Source organism: Alternaria ventricosa (genome assembly GCF_023758065.1).
Source record: "Alternaria ventricosa strain BMP 2768 chromosome Unknown scaffold_3, whole genome shotgun sequence".
Lineage (NCBI taxonomy): Eukaryota > Fungi > Ascomycota > Dothideomycetes > Pleosporales > Pleosporaceae > Alternaria > Alternaria ventricosa.
This window is the reverse complement of record NW_026055683.1, coordinates 2,074,494-2,091,659: the sequence shown is the minus strand read 5'-3', so window position 1 is coordinate 2,091,659 and position 17,166 is coordinate 2,074,494. Positions and strand designations below refer to the sequence as shown.

General features: G+C 53.0%; 5 protein-coding genes across 5 annotated transcripts; 1 reads left to right on the top strand and 4 right to left on the bottom strand.

Moving 5' to 3' along the window:
* Positions 1-987: 987 nt before the first annotated feature.
* Positions 988-3,675, top strand: J4E93_002660 (uncharacterized protein; the record flags this gene model as incomplete). Its single annotated transcript, XM_049340602.1, has 4 exons — positions 988-1,232; positions 1,285-1,378; positions 1,427-2,809; positions 2,863-3,675. 4 exons carry the CDS (start codon positions 988-990, stop codon positions 3,673-3,675), a joined length of 2,535 nt encoding a protein of 844 aa, XP_049202924.1.
* Positions 3,676-4,614: 939 nt separating this feature from the next.
* J4E93_002659 (uncharacterized protein) lies at positions 4,615-7,479 on the bottom strand (the record flags this gene model as incomplete). The annotated part of the gene is made up of 2 exons (XM_049340601.1): positions 4,615-7,208; positions 7,473-7,479. The coding sequence occupies 2 exons, from the start codon at positions 7,477-7,479 to the stop codon at positions 4,615-4,617; spliced, it is 2,601 nt and encodes an 866-aa protein (XP_049202923.1).
* A 640-nt stretch (positions 7,480-8,119) lies between these two features.
* Positions 8,120-9,741, bottom strand: J4E93_002658 (uncharacterized protein; the record flags this gene model as incomplete). Its single annotated transcript, XM_049340600.1, has 2 exons — positions 8,120-9,189; positions 9,735-9,741. The coding sequence occupies 2 exons, from the start codon at positions 9,739-9,741 to the stop codon at positions 8,120-8,122; spliced, it is 1,077 nt and encodes a 358-aa protein (XP_049202922.1).
* Positions 9,742-11,266: 1,525 nt separating this feature from the next.
* Positions 11,267-14,748, bottom strand: NUT1 (mediator complex subunit; the record flags this gene model as incomplete). Its single annotated transcript, XM_049340599.1, has 7 exons — positions 11,267-12,432; positions 12,486-12,848; positions 12,895-13,021; positions 13,118-13,624; positions 13,671-13,733; positions 13,779-14,044; positions 14,136-14,748. The coding sequence occupies 7 exons, from the start codon at positions 14,746-14,748 to the stop codon at positions 11,267-11,269; spliced, it is 3,105 nt and encodes a 1,034-aa protein (XP_049202921.1).
* A 550-nt stretch (positions 14,749-15,298) lies between these two features.
* Positions 15,299-16,048, bottom strand: J4E93_002656 (uncharacterized protein; the record flags this gene model as incomplete). The annotated part of the gene is made up of 1 exon (XM_049340598.1): positions 15,299-16,048. The coding sequence occupies one exon, from the start codon at positions 16,046-16,048 to the stop codon at positions 15,299-15,301; it is 750 nt and encodes a 249-aa protein (XP_049202920.1).
* Positions 16,049-17,166: the final 1,118 nt, after the last annotated feature.

Genomic DNA, 17,166 nt, shown 5'->3' with positions numbered 1-17,166 from the left:
TCCAATATCTGAGCCGTCTCAGGACGAGGTTCGGTAGGAAGGGCAATCTCGTAGCCAGGCATGGGGGTTTGGGCAAGGATAGTACCCTGGTCGAAATGCCTTGGATGCAGTGTTTGCACAGAGACACCGGTGTACTGCCGCCGCTTCAGTATGGCATGTGAGACGGGTGCTGGGCCACGCAGATCGGGGAGCAGCGAGGGATGCACGTTGAGACCGCCGTATTGCGCATAGTTGAGGATTCTCGGTGGGACGAGGAGGCCGAAGGATACGGCGATGACGACATGTATGGGGGTGGGTGGAGTCCAGCCGGTGAAGGTATCGATCACATGGGTGGGCAGGTTGAGCTCTTCGGTAGCTACGTGTTTGATGGGTACTGTAACGTGTCAATTGATGTTTTGTTATAGTCAAGAGATGTTCCTACCCTCTCTCAGCGTCTTCAGACCCCGTCCGGTAGGCTTCGCTGGTCGGTGGATGACATCAATGCTCTCAATGAGGCCCGGCACATGCCGCTTCGCGTCTGCTACGGCGCGCAGTGACGCGATGCTGAAGGCGTCAGAGCCACAGAAGAGAATCCGCAATGGCTCCGACGTCCGAGCGGGAGCAGAGGTAGAGCTGCATCGGCAGGGAGAAGTGGCGATCAAGGAGCGGACGGGGCTGCGCAGCCTCCAGATCATGGTTCAGAGGTGAGGAAGCTCGGCGACAAAAGCCGCGCCGCAGGGTCTGGACGTTGCGATCGTGATCCCGTGGGGCATCTCGACCACGACAATCGGAGGGATCCTTGCTGCCCGGCCGCCGCATCGCGATGGACTGCAGTGCCTGACTATGGAATACAAATAGGCCACGACGACCGCTCGTTGTTGGGGTTGCGCGTTGGCACGTTCGCTGGCTGTCTTCTCCTCCGCGTCTCCTCCGCACGCGTGACGTAGTCATCCATCACCCAAATCCACCAGAAGCGCCGCGCGACCAGGCCCTTCGCAGAATGCACACATGTCTTCCACAGCGGTTCCCAAGGTCGTCCCGGCGCAGCTCTCCTTTCTAGCCATATACAATCCCTCGCTCGGAACATCAGATGAGACTTTCCACCAGCAGATTGTCTTCTACTACTCAAAGGCCGCCAAGACGCGCTCCAAGCTAAAAGATGGCGATACAGAGAGGGAGGAGCAGTTGCGCGAGCAAGAGAATGAGAAGCTTCGCCAGGTCGGGCTAGCTCAGGGCATGGTAGGCTTTGCGAAGTAGGACGCATGCAGGCGAGCTCTTTCCGCGTCTTCAGCTAACCAAGAGTAGGAGTTTCTCCAATGGCGAAGCGGTTGACTCTGTGGAAACACAAAAGTCGCGCATCGTTTTACGCGAACTGGAGAATGGATGGTGGATATTGGCAGTATGTATGCCCACGTGCTCAGAAACACTACGACTAACACCACCATAGTCCATTGATCTCACCCAACTTCCCCCAACCGGCGGCCTCACACGAACCGACTCGAGCACCGATACCACCGAGCCCATAATCGAATACTCGTCACGCGAAGTCAGCCCGCCTGCGCTTCTGATTCAGCAACTCGTACGCGCCCAGTCCGTCTTCCTACTACATCATGGCTCCACACTCGAAAACATGTTCTCCAAACATGGCCGTGCCAAGTTCTGCAGCATACTCGACAAGTACTGGTCGCGATTTGCGAGCAGCTGGGACGTGCTCCTACATGGTAGCCCTGCGGTGGACATATACGGTGGCATGAAGCTGGCAGCAGGTGGCGAGCTGGGTATGGGCGTTGGCGAGGAGGAGTGGGGAAGCAGCGAGCGAGACGTACTTGAAGACTTCGCACGCAGAACATCAGGTCTCGTCGATGTCATGGTGTCCCGCTTCGGCGAAGCATCACCACTGCAACAAGCCAAGACATCCACAGACCCGAAGACACTCGAAGTCTCTGAGCTGGAGCCCTGGATCGGAGTCGGAAAGAACGTCCATGCCGCAGATGGCGTTGTCTTTTCGGGTCTGGGAGCTGTGAGCAGGAAGTCATTACGAGACTTGTCTCACTGGGTAGAGACTATATACGCTCACGGCGAGTATGCTTACGGCGTACGAGACAACCCCACATCTGATCGCAGGAAACGGCGGAGGAGAAATCTGAAGCCCGAACCCGAACCAGAAGAGCCATCGCCTCCGATACAAGAGGAAAGGCCGCGTTTCCCTCCCTCGAGCAACGGCTCCCTGCCACCGGGTATCCCTCCGCCTATCGTCAAAGCAGCTGAGAACTCTCTTGACAAGGCATCCGCCGCCGTCCAAAACAACAAATCCCAAACCGACTCGACTGCGCCTGAGTCCAAGCCAATGCTGGCGTCTCTGGGTGACACCGAGACATGGATGAAATACATGACACTTGGCTATGGGACAGCATGGGGTGGAAAGAAGAGCGCCGAAACATCGGAACCTAGTGTTCCAACTCCGGCACCACCACCACCGGCACGTGAACGGACGCCTTCACCAGCAGCGATGCGCTACGTAGATCCAACACCTGATGTGGATCCAGCGGAAGAGAAGATGAAGCAACAAATACGTCTAGAGAACGATGGGTATTTTCTTGTCGGACTCAAAGGCGATTTACAGGACCTAGACATCGACGACGAGAATGGAGAGGGCGATTGGAACATCCGTATCCCGCTGCGGACCATACATGTGGAAGTCGACAGGCGAGAAGCTTCACTGAAAACAGAAGACGGCGACTCGGACTCGACTCCGCAGTACGAGAGAGACATGAAGGTGGAGCCGACAACAGAGAACAAGCTATCACGGCTACGACCTGTTGTCTACGTTGTAAGTCTCCGCATCACTTCCAGACTCCTACCCCCTACTAACACCCATGACAGCACCGTCCCTTCGTCTACACCTTCCTCTTCGAACACCGCACCCACTCCCTCGGCGTCGCATCCTTCTACCGCGACATCCACAACTTCTTCTCGCCCCTCCACCGCTCTCTCGACAAGAGCACCTCCCCCGCCCTCGTCGCCGCGCGTCTCCACGCCGTCTCAAACCACTACACAACAGAAGCCTCAACCGGCGGCTCAGGTCCCGCCTCTGGCCCCAACACACAAACCATCTATGACCTCGTCTACGACCCACGTACCTATACCGTGCATTCCAGCCTGCCCAATATCCCCGATCCTGGCACCCTCCTCGCCGAAGGCCTGGGCAGCAACAGCACGAGTTCGCTCGGCTGGAGCAGAATCGAAGCCCTGAACGTACATTCTCAGATCCTCGCTACGGTAGCGGGTACGCGCCGCAATTTCTCTGAGATAGAACGCACATGCAAAACCTCGCGTGGCTGGTGGGTCGTCTGGATGCGTCTGCCCCCCTCGCAAGTCTCCAACGAAGACACCGCGCAGAACAATGCTTCGAACGAGAACGCCGGTTCAGGGCATGGCTCTGGCCAGTTCAATTCCAATGAACTGCGCGAAGCGTTCCTTGTGAGGAGGGCGAGGGATACCACAGCGCATAGTGCGAAGAGCTCGAGTAGCTTTGCGAGTGGCATGTGGAGTGGTCTTGGTATGGGAGGCGGGAGTACGTCGAGGAATGAGAGGATGGGAGGGAGTGCGGCAGGGTGGGGACCCAAGGGGTTGGCCGAGGGGATTGGGATTGATGCGAGGAGGTATGTTGAGGAGTTGTTGAGTTTGAACAGGTAGATAGGAGGTGTTTTGGAGTAAGAGATTACATGACCGTGTTGGTGTTGGGTCCACGGGTATATGGACCGGGCCTTAGATTCGATCAAATCACCATTTTCACCTAAATACCTTATTGGCCTTTGATATGGATGTGTATGTGGATCATGGTAATGCAAAGAGTGTGACGCAAGGAGCAATGTGGGCGAACGGGGTTCGATTTGTCTACTAACTCACTGCTATCACTTTTCAGCGTCTTGTCATGGTATGTATTCTCCATGCGTACTATGTGCTTCAAACCTAAGGTTTCTGAAACCTTTCGTACAACGACCAGCGACTGGCACCACGTCCCGACTTCATGAAGTACTCTTCATTTGACTGCGAGTACCTTTCTCTCGTCGTTATTATACACCCATATTAGCGCCTTTGCTTTCTAAGGCTGTTGAGCAGCCTGTCCAACACGAATATAGTAAACTCTCTTCCCATCTTTACTCACCCCCTTCCCCATGAACTCCTCGGCAGCCTTGACAATCTCCTGATGATCCTCCGGGGGCAACGTATGATCCCCTCCAAGCGCGCCCAGCCTGGCAAAAGCTTCCTGCACCAACCCCGCCGTCTTGCTCTGATCGTTGTCCGCTCTAGCCTGGCGCAAAAGCCGGAGTATTCCTTCGAATGCAGCTTTGTTTGCATCGGCTGTAGATATCTCGTTCTGCTGGTTTTGCGTGTTGGTTTCCTCGTCTGGTAGGTTGGGCGAGCTTTCCGCTGCTGAGGGACTGGCGGTGAGTTCACGGAACGAAGGTGGCAGACACAATTCCATCATGCCTTCTCGGTGTAGAACCTCATCTGCAGACTTCTGCACCGCTTCTTCATCGGCGAGTACCCACTCGGCCCAGTGTTGAGCGTGAAACTCTTCTTGCTCTTTGTCGAGGGGGTTTATACAGTGGAACGCCCTTTTTGTGATGGTTAGTAACTAGCTTCGTCTTTTGCGTACACGCAATGATTGATGCTAGGATATACGTACTTTACCATCTCCTCAAACTTTCTCGTGGCAAGCGAACCAGATGGCGATCCCCTTGGATTGCTATCCAACCATTCTTTTATAAAATTCGCCGCCTTGTACGTCGGCTGTGAGTCCACTTTTCTCGTTTCGTAGTTCAGGCTACTGGTTCTCTCTTGGTGGCGACTCTCATGCCAGATAATGTGTAATGGTATAGTGTCATCGTTGTCCCACGCGGCCGGTGTGTAGCCATGTTCATTTTCCGAGATAGCTCTCAAGGGGCCTTTTAGCTGAATGTGAAGCCAGTGAGCCACTATGGCAAGTAGAGAGTGCATGAAATGCATTCGCGGTATTTCGTACTGCAGAGTGCGGCGAAAAGCTGTGAGATATCCGGTCAGGGTTTTGATGGAGAATTTACTTTGTCCTGTAGAGGTGGTTGCACGGCGAGTGGCCTCACGCTGAATGACCTCTTGTATGGTTTTGTTCGTGATGTTGAGAAAGTTTCGTCGCTGCGTTCCCCCTTCACAAAGAGCATCTATGATGGGCGTGTTATGGCTTTGCAGTCTGGTTTTGGTTTTGACTACCCAGTCGTTGGCGCTGTGTGAATTGCGAGCGAGGCTAGAAAGGGAGCGACCGTGTGCCAGAAATATACGTTGCAAACAATGTCGCAGAGTCCACGGTCGATCGCCACCGAATACACTCTTGTCGCCCATGATCTTGAGATAGGTTTCCATATCTGGCCACTCCTTTGCCAACACAGGCGTGCAGGGGGATGAGGCTATCACGCTGTGAGCCTGTCGTAGGTAGTTATAGAGATGTGCCGTCGCAACCGGGCTGCCGCTGTGGTTCTGATATACCGTATTGAACTCATCAACAGCTTGGGCGACGACAAAGGCTATCAGGCCAGCTAGAAACGGGTTATATCGTGGCCAATCCCAACGAAAGACTCCAACGACGCATTCTTCTCTTCCACTTATCCTGGTACTTGTTATCTTTTCTTTCATCATGGCGCGTCGACCCCAAAACATTTCTGTGGTATGCCACTCTACAACCTTTGCTGTGTCTGCATCGCTTCGGAAGAAAGAGGTGAGTGTTTTGCGGATTGGATTGGATGTGAACGGGTATTGTTTTAACAATTCCAGGTAATGACCAGAGTCGCTGTCATTCTGATAGTAATTCTTGTTTGCCCAGTTATTCTTGTAGTCGTCTCTTATGATGTTTGGCTCGGCAAGTACGACGACCTCTTGTACCTTCAGGTATAGATCCGTACAGAGAACCAGTTCCACGCTCAGATCAGGAAGTTCCCTCTTTTCTTGTCCCTCCGGTTTGGGAGCGGAGTATAAAGTCTGGAGATACTCTCGCCAGAGTTGAGTGAAGTTGTCCATAATGGGAGGATCTTGGAAGCTGCCCATTCCGTCGACGTCCATGCCTAAGATGTCTTCCAGGGCGTTGACCAGTGGTTGGAGGGCAGGCATGTCCGTTTTGTAGTTGTCAAAATAGCCGATTTGAAGCACAAGCTCCATTGCTCGGTATTGACCGCCGTAGTTTTCAGCCTGGAAGAAACGACTCAACGCATGCCGGATAGTGGTATAAGTGTCTAGGCAGCCGAATTCGGCCACGTGCTTTGGAATCTGGATATCCGCGTCGCTCGTATCTACCGGAATAGCTTCTTCGGAACCTGATCGGATGTCTTTGCGTTTGCGAAGATAGTTCAAGCAGAATGTCTCCATCGAGTTAAGTCCGGGGAACTGCATCGTGAACTCGTGAACGAGACTCCGGAGCATCTGCATCCCGGCTTGAGTTGTTGCCGCGGTCGTGATGAGGTCAAGGTTTCTGTCTAACAAATATTCCTGCCATGTCTTGCGGATGGCCTGTTTGATTCGTAAGTGATCATGTAGAAGGGATTCCATAGCGACTTGGCGCTCTTCTTCGCTGTTATCGACAACGTATGTGATCCGTGACGTTGCTGGCGGTTTCTCGGCGACAGCAATCGCAGCACTCTCGACTTCCTGATCAGCCAACTCCTCAATCTCAAGCTTGCTGAAGCGATTGGTAATATCATCCATAGAATCATGTCGTTGAGCCTTGTCACCAGTCTTGTTGCCGTGTTGCGCGTTGCGTATAAACGGTCGTAAGATATTGAGCGTATGCTCCAGCGTCTCAGTGAAGAAAGTATGACCGGCGTTATCTTCTTCTTTTACTACCTTCTCAATTCCATCCAACCCATCAACCTGACTCTCATGCCATTGCGACGACTTCTTCCGTTGTCTGATGGCCCGTGCTGCACACTGAGCAGCGTATACAGGAACGACGAATTGCTTGGGCGGTTTCTCGGCGATTGCCTCCGCACATGCAATCAGTCCGCTAATACTGACTTCTCGCTCTTCTAGCTTCTTCTTTTTCCGGGCCTGTGATTTTGATGCCGTTGATTCCAACGATGACTTGTAGGGCGGCGGAAAGCCTATACGTGTTGCAGTGCTGCAGAGCCAGTTGATGTACGTATTAGTGTCTTTTTTGTATTCAAGATAGCTGTTGTAGATGTTGTCGGGTAGCATGTTGGCTAGAAATTGCCGGAGGATGCGGCGAAGGTCGTGCTGAAAGTGCCAATGAATCGACCGATACACCGGGCAGTGTGAGGAGGATGTTCATGTTCCAAGAGGAAAGATGGTCGGGCAGATACCGGAACTGATATCGTCCTGAGCACACCAACTAGCGCCGCGCTAAACTCTGAGGTTGCAGAGGAGGAGGTGTTGATGAATGACCAGGGATCTCCAGATCTGACACGACGCGTCAATCGGCAATGCTGAGCGGCCCGATTAGCTACAACACATCTTGACCACCGCTTTCGCCATCATGTGATAAAACATTTTGGGCATCGTGTCTGTTGTTGATATCGTGCGGATCCGGCTAGCTGTAACAGTCGTATGAACATCTGTTACCGACAAGTCAGTCGACGTGGGTTGACTGATTTTGCAAAAGTGATCAACTCGAATAGAGTGCGCCTCTGACTCAAATTGGGGCCAGGTATTGATTCGGGCTGGCCATCGAGATCGTACTTTGGTATGCGGTGTGATTGCGATGGCTTTGTGACTGCATAAAGTATGCAAAGGTAATGCTTGCTTTTGTCACTTGTCGCGTCTAAACCCGCTGTCTGGCTTTCTAGAATATGGGCTTGGCTGTTCCTGCAACGTCGACATTGTGCGTGTTCGTGCGTGTGGTACGAGGTTGCAGTGTTGTGGGTAGAAGACACTGTCCAGAATGTGGGTGATTAGTGGAGGAAGGAGCGACGAAGGGCATATTCAGCAAGACATGCCTTGGCAGATCAGAACTGAACGAAAAACGCACCTTGACGAACACTTTCCATTAACTTTAAAGTCGCTACACTGGGGTATATCTGTACGCTTTTAACATCAAGAATTCCCTTCTTCATCGCCCTCCCTCGTATGATCATCTCCATCCTACCTCCACTAATCACTCCACCTCAATCCCATCCACATCCTCCGTATCGTCCAACGCCCTAACCACCTCCTCCATCTCCTTCGGACTCGTAATCCCCCAAACCCCACCCCCCTTAACAGCTCCCTTCATACCCACCTCCTTCCCCACCAGATTCCTGCCCACTTTCCCCGGTCCAATACCCACGTACCGCATAATCTTCTCTTGCTCGTGCAGATACTTGACGCTCTTCCACCACTGCACCGTCTCAACACAACTCCGCGCTAGCAAGTCTTTCAACTGCTCTTTGTCTTGGAAGGGCTTGCCGGACACGTTTGAGATGCACGGCATGATGCCCGGCCATGTTATGATATCGCGGCCGTCTTCTGTAGGCTTGTGCAGAATGCGTTTCATTGTTTCGGCCGCAGGCTTCATGAGGAGGCTGTGGAAGGGGGCGTCGGATTTAAGTCGTACATGGCGGGGGTCGTGGCCGCCGAATTGGCGCAGGTTGGTCAGGAGCGTGCTGATGCGTGTGATGCTGCCGCTGAGGACGATTTGGTTCTTCGAATTGAGGTTTGCAATGGCGACTTGCTGGACGGCGGGGAGGTGGTCGTGGGAATCGGCTTTGGAGCCTAGGGCGAGGAACTCGTGGATGCCGTTGATGAGGGATTGCATGTGCTCTTCGGATTCGCAGACGAGGGCGACCATGCCGAACTCGCCGCCTTCTTCTGCGACAGCTTCTTGGCTGCATTTGCTCATTACTTCGGCTCGTCGCCGCACCATCTTCAGGGCGTCGTGGAAGGTGAGGTAGCCACCTGCTACGAGGGCTGCAAATTCGCCGAGCGAGTGGCCCAGTGTGATGTCGACGCGCTCGCTAGTCTTGAAGCCAAACTCCTTCTCCAGTATCCGCAGTATCAGGATCGAGGTTGCCATGATGGCAGGTTGCGCGTTCTCGGTTCGTGTGAGTTCGGCATTGGTGCCAGACTCTATTGTCTTGGTAAGGGGGAGTTTGAGGGTCTCGTCAATCTCCTCGAGGATGGGTTTCGCCGTCTTGGGGAAGGCTTGCAGCCACGGTGTGCACATTCCCACGCGTTGTACGCCTTGGCCTGATATTGCTTAGTATACTAGAGCTGCAAAATGTTTGGAAGCGCGGAAGAAGTACCAGGGAAGAAGATGGCAGTCTTGGGTCTTGTAGCTGGCGCATCTCGCACGCTGCTCATCCAGCGCCGCCGAGCAGGCTGGCAATTGGCGCTCCGCTCGCCGCATCGCATACACCGTCGCGACAAACGCGGGGCTGCTCTGGATACGGTACTACAAGAAGAAGACATGGCGTGTTTCTGGCTATGAAGTTTGGGGAGTCATGGTGTTGATTTCCAGAAGCTCTGCGGAGATGCGGAGGTTCGGGCGCGGGGAATTGACGTGAGGTGCCCTGCAGCTTGAATTAGCGCCGTGGGGTCACCCTTCCACCCACGGCCGAGGTCTTGCTTTTCCGCGACCAATCCTCACCGAGGCAGTGAGTGACATGTTTACAGGCCGTGACAATTATCAGATTCATTGCTAGACCGAAGAATATCTTCGATAGTGGATACTTCCACATCATACTCTTACGCGCCTTGGATGTTGAGTCCAGCGTCAACCTGAATGCGCATACCAGTCATACTAGTATTCTTCGCCAACATGACATACGCCGAAGCACAGTCATCCATGAAAGTTACATGCTTCAGTGCTGCAGCATTTGTGAGCTGCTCGATCTTCTCTTTGCTATACTTGAGGCCCTGCGTGACTGTCAGCATGAGACGACAGGATAGCTTCTGCATCCTTACCCATTCGGTCAACAGTAAGCCTGGGAGAACGGTGTTGACGCGGATCTTGGGGCCGACGGTGACGGCAAGGCATTTGACGAGCTGGAGTTGTGCTGCTTTGGTGACGGCGTAGGGCATGCTGGAGCCGCCTTGGCTGACACCCTGTGATTCGGGATTAGTACTCAATCATCAAACCCATAGTCCGTAGTTGTGGCAAGATAAGGGAGATTGACGACTTACCGCAATACTGCCCGTAGTGATCATCAGTCCACCATCTGGATTCGCATCGAACGTGCTCCTCGCCTCGGACAGTAATGCCTTGGGTACCTTGACGTTTGCATTCCAGCACTTATCCCACTCTTCTTCGCTCATGGAATCGAGATCTTTCCACTCGGAGAATCGCGTCCAGCCTGCATTGGCGATGATAACATCCAGCCCTCCCAGCTGTTCAATCGTCTCCTTGACAGCTCTCTTCGCCTCATCCGTCGACGTCATATCCTATCTCATATTAGCATGTTTTCTTTCCAAATCCTAAGTCCCAAATCTCTACTTCCAAGTAGGTCCACTACATCACCCCTACCTAAGTAAACAAGCAAACTCACCGCTTTAACAATAACAGCCTTAACCCCATGCTCTTGACAAGCCTTCTGAACCTTCTGCGCGGGCTCAATACGATTGAAGTAGTTAATCGCTACATTGGCACCTTCACTCGCAAACGTCGTGCTGAGGAGTTCGCCGAGGCCGCTGGGAGAGAGCGTGTCAGTAACCGTCATAACATGGTATGGGAAGGTGTATTATACGCACGCCGATCCACCGGTAATAAGCACATTTCTGCCTTTGAGGTCGTATGGCATGTTTGCTGTTTGCTGTTTACTGTTTACTTGTTCTTCTCAACCTCCAACCGCGGACAATGTATTCGATCAACGAGTCCTCGATGTAGGTTTAGAGTAAGAAGAGAGTTGTTCGCTAGGTAATTGAAGATTAGGACGTGGTGGAATTCCAAAGGTTATGGAGGTGTTGTTTACAAGCTGAGTGACCGAACGTCACCGTCGGGAAACATGGTGGGGCAATCCTTGCCGGAGTTATGCAGCTGCAGGTACAACCCCCGCTCCCCTCTATCCTTACTTCTTGCCGGTTTGGGATTAGTAGTGTTACCTCGGTACAGTCATACACGATGTATACCGAATCAGCCTTGGAGTATTTGATATCATGTGTGTTCTATTTGATTGCAGGGCGCCTTAAAAATACGATGAGAAATAATCTGTGATAACCCAACGATTCCGATCCAACTTCGCCCAGGCGCTTATCCAAACATTGCCTTTGAAAAGATAATCTACGTGCCTAGATACCGACTCCATGAAGAGCGCTCCTCAAACACTCACTACATGTTATCGAAATCCAAGCCCCAGTCGTCATCTCCTCCGCCACCGCCCATATCCATATTCATGTCCATATCCATATCCATGCCCATACTACCCATGTCACCCAGATCCATACCAGGTAAGCTACCTAGATCTGTGCTCATATCGCCTGCGCCTGTATCGCCATTGCCCATGCCGATGTTTGACAGGTCCAAGCCTTCGGCACCAGTGAGTTCGTCCATACTGCGTTGCAGCGCTTTGTTATCCATATTGGAAATGTCGTCTACCACCGTCGCGGCTGCTGCATCGTCGATGGCTCGGTTCAGATCATCGGATATAGTTTGCGATTGCATATCCCCGATGTTGACACTCGGTATGTTGATGGGTGGTGCCTGGAGGCCGGCTTCGCTGAGGGAGGCAAAGTGCGCTTCTACTCGGCGGTGTAGACGCACTATCGTCTCTGCAGTCAGAGGATCTGTCGCGACCAGATTGGCTGCGTTCTCGAATTCCTGCTTGAGCATCTCGCGGAGATTCATTCGGGTTCGTTGTTGAGGCGGCGCTGGTATCGAGCTTCCCACCCAGTCTATTGTGATGGGACTGTCCTCAACGGTCGGGGCGCAGATGATGGACACGCCGATGTCAAGCGCGGCGGCTCCGTTGCCAGCATCGGTCTGCGCTTTTACCTCATCTATGATTGCGCGTAGCGTTCTGGTGGCACCAAGCATCTTGAGCGATGCGTAGATTTGGCGATGTGTGTAGCCAGGTGGGTTCGGCTGTAACGACGAAGTCGAAGCCCATTGACATAGTTGTTGTATTGTATGCCGTAGAGACGTGTTCAGAGTGCTGTTCGGCGCATTCGTCCACTGGTCCACTTCCTTTAAGCTAGCGTATATGGAACGTTCGTAGTGCGCATGCACTTTGATCGCCTGGATGAAAGGCTCAAGTGTCGTGCGATTTGGCTCGCGCCGCTGTAGCGTACGGAAGCATTTCTCCAGGCGACTAGCCACCATCGCTATTATAGTCGAGTGCATAGTTTGTGCGTCGCCAGAAGAAGGAGTAGTCAGTATGATTTCATTGAAAATGCGTATCATTGAGTCGAGGTCCTTGTGTGTTTGAAGAAGCGCGTAGGAGGCCATCCACGTGAGACCTTCAATCAAAGATGGCAATAGGAAAGTCTCTCCGAGATCTGAAATCGAGTCAGTGGTGTTGAGTTGGACGAGAACATCGGGGTAAGCTTACATTCCAAGCCACCTTTGACCGACTCAAATGACAGTACGCCTGTCGAGCATGCCACGACAGTCTGCCTGAAAAGTGTCGGAACTATAAGATAGAAATCCTGTGGCCGACAGGATGCAAACACCTCATTGCTTAGCCCTTCCTTGTCGGCATCATAGAGCCCTTTGAGCCAGTTGCCGAGATGCTTGCCCTGTTCTTCGCTCAACTCATGGGGGAGCATGCTATGGTGACCGCGTTTCATGAGCTTGGCGATAAATGTATTATGCTGGATGCCAATGTCGTGATATGTAAGATCATAGCGATATACAAAGGCCATAACGAGGACAAGTATTGCGCCGAACTCGTCGTAGACCGGTTGGTATTCACCTATATTCGTTAGTCACAGATCTTTGCACCATGTAATGAAGCAAACCTTGATCGCTGTCGTAGTGCCACTCATCGAGGAATTGGCATAGTGGTCGCAGGATGCTTGCCGGCGAAGTGAATTGAAGCATGACATCCATCGCTTGCGGTTTCCTGAATATCAACGAGGACAGTTGCTTCAAGTACATAGTTGTTTGTGTTTCGCAAAGATGTGCTATGAACTGTCATCACATCAGTAGGTCCCTCTCGCAACCCTTTGTTTCATGTCTTACATCTGTGACAGCAGCGACGATGGCCCCGGCATTTCCGTCCAGGCTCTCAAGCTCGTCAATGTATGTGCTGACTTTGTCGAAGTTCGACTTGCACTGGCTTAGTAATTCCTTCCTCTCGTATCTCTTCGATGGAGGACCTTGCATAGGAGCTTCACCAAGCAACCGCTCTACAGCACCGGCTGGGATGAGCCCATGGAGCGCGCAAGCGTTAAGGAAGTCTTGCTTGACATCAGAGAGCGAGTTGTTACTTCCCATGATATCGTCGAACCCCTGCGAGAAAGACGGGAAAGCATGGGGATCCACATGACTGAGTGCTTGGGTGACGCACATTTCTGTTGTCATCGGGAATATCGACCCGGAGATTTGTACGAGGAGTAAAGGTACTTTGTTGATCAGGAACGATTTCAGGGGAAACATCGTCTGCGTTGGTTCACTGCGATACATGGCGTTGGCAAGGACATCGAAAGCGGCAGTAATCAAGTCCGTGGCCATGTTTTGTGCTTCCAGCTGACGGAGATTAGCATTCCTTCGAGATCAAACGATTCTGGCCTACCTTGTATCGCGAATGGAGATAATTGATAATGATGAAATCATCAGTAAGAGGCCGCGCGACAAGCTTGAAATGTTAGCAACGTGCTATATCGTCAGCTGAAAGACGTACCAAGGCATTCAAAAATACGTAGAGACCGGCTCGTGTATTCACTTGTGGAAGCTCCATCACGGCATCGAGCTGAAGTGCAGCGACTTCGAGACCGGCGTTCCCATTTCCCTCTCCGTTCATATTGGGAAGCTTCTCATAAAAGTCGTGTCGTTTTTGCGAGAGCTCAAGTCTTTCAGCTAGTTGCAACGACTGATGCGATCCGCCCGAGTTGTTGGATAGAAATGGGATGAATGAAGAGAATGACTGGACAAAATGTTTGCGCACATCTAATCCATGTGAGTAGTGTACTTCTTAAGTCTTGAGCAAACCCGTTCGAAAACATCGTACAAACATCAGAACAATTAGAGATGCGCTTACCTTTCCCCTTGGGATTATTCAGTATCCGCAGAATTCTTGAGTTTTCTATTATGCCAATCACAAGCATCGCAAGTCCTTCCCGGACGTTGATAGAGTGTTGTTGTGGCTGTTGGATACCAGCCATGGCCTGAATCATACTATCACTGGTATGCGAAGTGATCATCGCCTGCATCCATCTTGTTACAACAATAAGCGTGCGCAAGCCTTCGGTATTGTTGATAGGCCGTTCCTCGGCAGCAAAAGCCTTGTGCAGGCGGTGGAAGACGATTTCCTCGAGTTCTGGTGGATTGTCCCATTGCGGCTCCTTGGTAGGTTTCTCGTCGCCTGTCTTGACCGGAAGGCGGTCCTTGGAGTACAAGAACGTCAGCGTTAGAACATCAGAAGCATCCACCTTCTTAAGCGCTAGTAACTGCTCGAGGAAGACTATCGAGCGCGGGTCGACGCTGTTGGATCCTGCAACGCGTGGTCGAAGGACCAGAGCAGCAAGCTTCCGGCCAGGCAGTGGAGACTTCGCGTGCAGCTGCGCGACGGCTGCAGCGAACAGGTCAGGTTGGACGCGGCGCTCGAGGCACCTGTCCAAGAAAGTCGTCCATTCCTTGACCATGGACTCCATAGCCCATGTAGTTTAACAATGCGCCCTGGACGTTGGGCTGATAGTTGACAAGAAAAAGAATATGGGATGTGGTCTGGCGAGGAACAAAGGTGGTCGTGCTTAGCTGAGGTTGGCCGATGTTCCTTGGCAGGCACGATGCACAGATGCGGACAGCGCACAGAACCCGCGAACCTTCCAACGCGTCTGTTCAGCAAAAGGAATATTACGCCAAGCTCCCCAAATTATTTTCTATGGATCGGAGTTCGTGTCTTAAATTGAAAGTTAAGAAATGATGGCGCGGGGAACACAAGCCGTCAAGTTTAATACACAACATTGATGGTATTGGAATAGTTACATTACTACCGGATGATAGAAGCGTTCTCGCGCATGTCGTGGGACATGTACAACCATTGCGCAGCGATGGCGCGAAGTGCTGATCGCTGAAGACTGACCGCTAACCCCAGCCCTCGCCAACCCAAATAAATCCACACACGTCTTGGTGCGACGCAAATTACGGTCGTGATGCTGACGACCATCGTGCACTAGACAACGCCATACTCCACGCCAAGCTTCAAGATGGACGGCGAGGGGCATCCTGTAGCTGTTCGTCCGCATCCGGTGCCCGTGGGCCCACCATCCAGTCCTCCATTGCGAGCCACTGACTCCACGTCTTTTCGGCCCCCTCGATCTCGGCCAGCTGGACCTCCTGCAATGGCTTCAGGAAAGGTACTGACTCGTGTGGCGACATGTCGTACTGGCACTTGACCTTTGCCCAACCCACGCTCTTGGCTGCGAAAAGGTAGTTGCGACGCTCACACTCGTGCATTGGGCCGACTCCCTTCCTCCAGTCCTCGCCAAAGAAGCCGTGCATGATGCCTGGACTGTCCATTCCCGTGATGACAAGACGTCGAATGAAGGGCACAAGGGAGACCCATGCCGGCGCCGGCTGGCCTCGCGAGTTGGTGACGGGGCCTTGGCGGGGCCAGGGCATGTTGTATGCAGCAGCGCCCGACGAGTGAGGCAGCGGTCCTGAGGCGTTCATGAGGGGAGTCTGCGTCCATTGGAAGGGCAGGCAGATGTTGATGAGGGCGCACACTGCCTGCACACCGTTGTCGTGCTGCGCATGGTCGAGGAAATAGCGCTGGCAACTTTGGTATGCAGGGTGCCAGTCGAAGATGTCGAAGTGAGGCTCAGAAGAGGCAGTTGGCACAGATGGCGAGCCTCCTGAGGAGGTGCTGCCGCGCGCAAAAGTTCCACCACGAGTCTGAAAGGTCGGGTATCCCGCGGGGAAGTTTGTGGTGAAGCCGGGTAAACTTGTCATGATGAGGGCAGCGCAAGCTACTGCAGGAACGGCAAAAGTCAGCACAGCTGGTTGGTTGGCTGGAGGAGAACACCAGTTTGTGTACTCGCAGCTCGCAACTTACCGAGCTGGGTGCAACCACTGTCAAATAAACGTGCCGGTGCAGAATGTCGGGTCTGGCTAACAGCAGCCCAAGGGAGCCAGGGTCTCAGGGTTTAGGCAGGATGAGACGAGGAACAGGATCAATGACGAAACGACCGAGTGGGCGGCTAGTTCAAGGCTGCTGCAGTGTCTGTTGCTTGGTGTTCTGGTAGCATCGATAGCGGGCGCGATAAGATGCTTTATACATGGGGAGGTTGAGTATACGGATGCTGAGGCTTGAGAAGTTGCTTATATGGGGTGGCTTCGGTCGACGCCGCCCTGCTAACCTTGCGAGGAATTATTGAAGCCTCCGTGAGATGGCTGCGATTTTGGAATAATCCTGGCGATGATCAAGTCGAGCCACTCCGGCTCCCTTGATCATTAACCAGTAAGTTCAGCGCGTCGGGCCAATGAGCAGCAGCACAGGGCCTGGTGGAGCCGGCGATGGTGGCTGCGCAGTTCGCGGGTCGGCGGCCAGGTCGACGGCTCCCGAGGCGGTCTATTCAAAAACTCTGTAGTGAACCAAGTGTCGTCAAGACTGCGCTATCTGCGCTGCCGTTGGCTGCTTGTGTGCGCTTCAGCCGACCGCTGCCCCCCTTTTTGCTGTTCCTTGTACATATTGCTGCGCGATGATGGCCGTTTGGTCACCCAAGACAGTGGCAGAGACCGACGGAGCGGCCGAGCTGCAGGCGCATCGAGCCGGCTTTGCGACTGAGCCCTTCTGAGGGTGCCGGGTTGTTTTTGTCATGCTTGAGTCTGGCTAGAATGACTAGAGTGACAGGCGCCTCCAAACGCCCGGGCGATAGATCTCGTCAATCGCGGTAGGGGATCCACTGCCATGGCATGTAAAACGGATGTTCGTGTGTCCGGCGAGCCACAATACCAGGGCGCCCACCAATGCGCTGCCCGTCCCCTCCAGCTTCACGAGCGCATCCCGCCGAAGAAGAATAGTTCCTCGCCGATCATCCAAGCCCGCACGCCCTCGGTGAGGCTGTCCT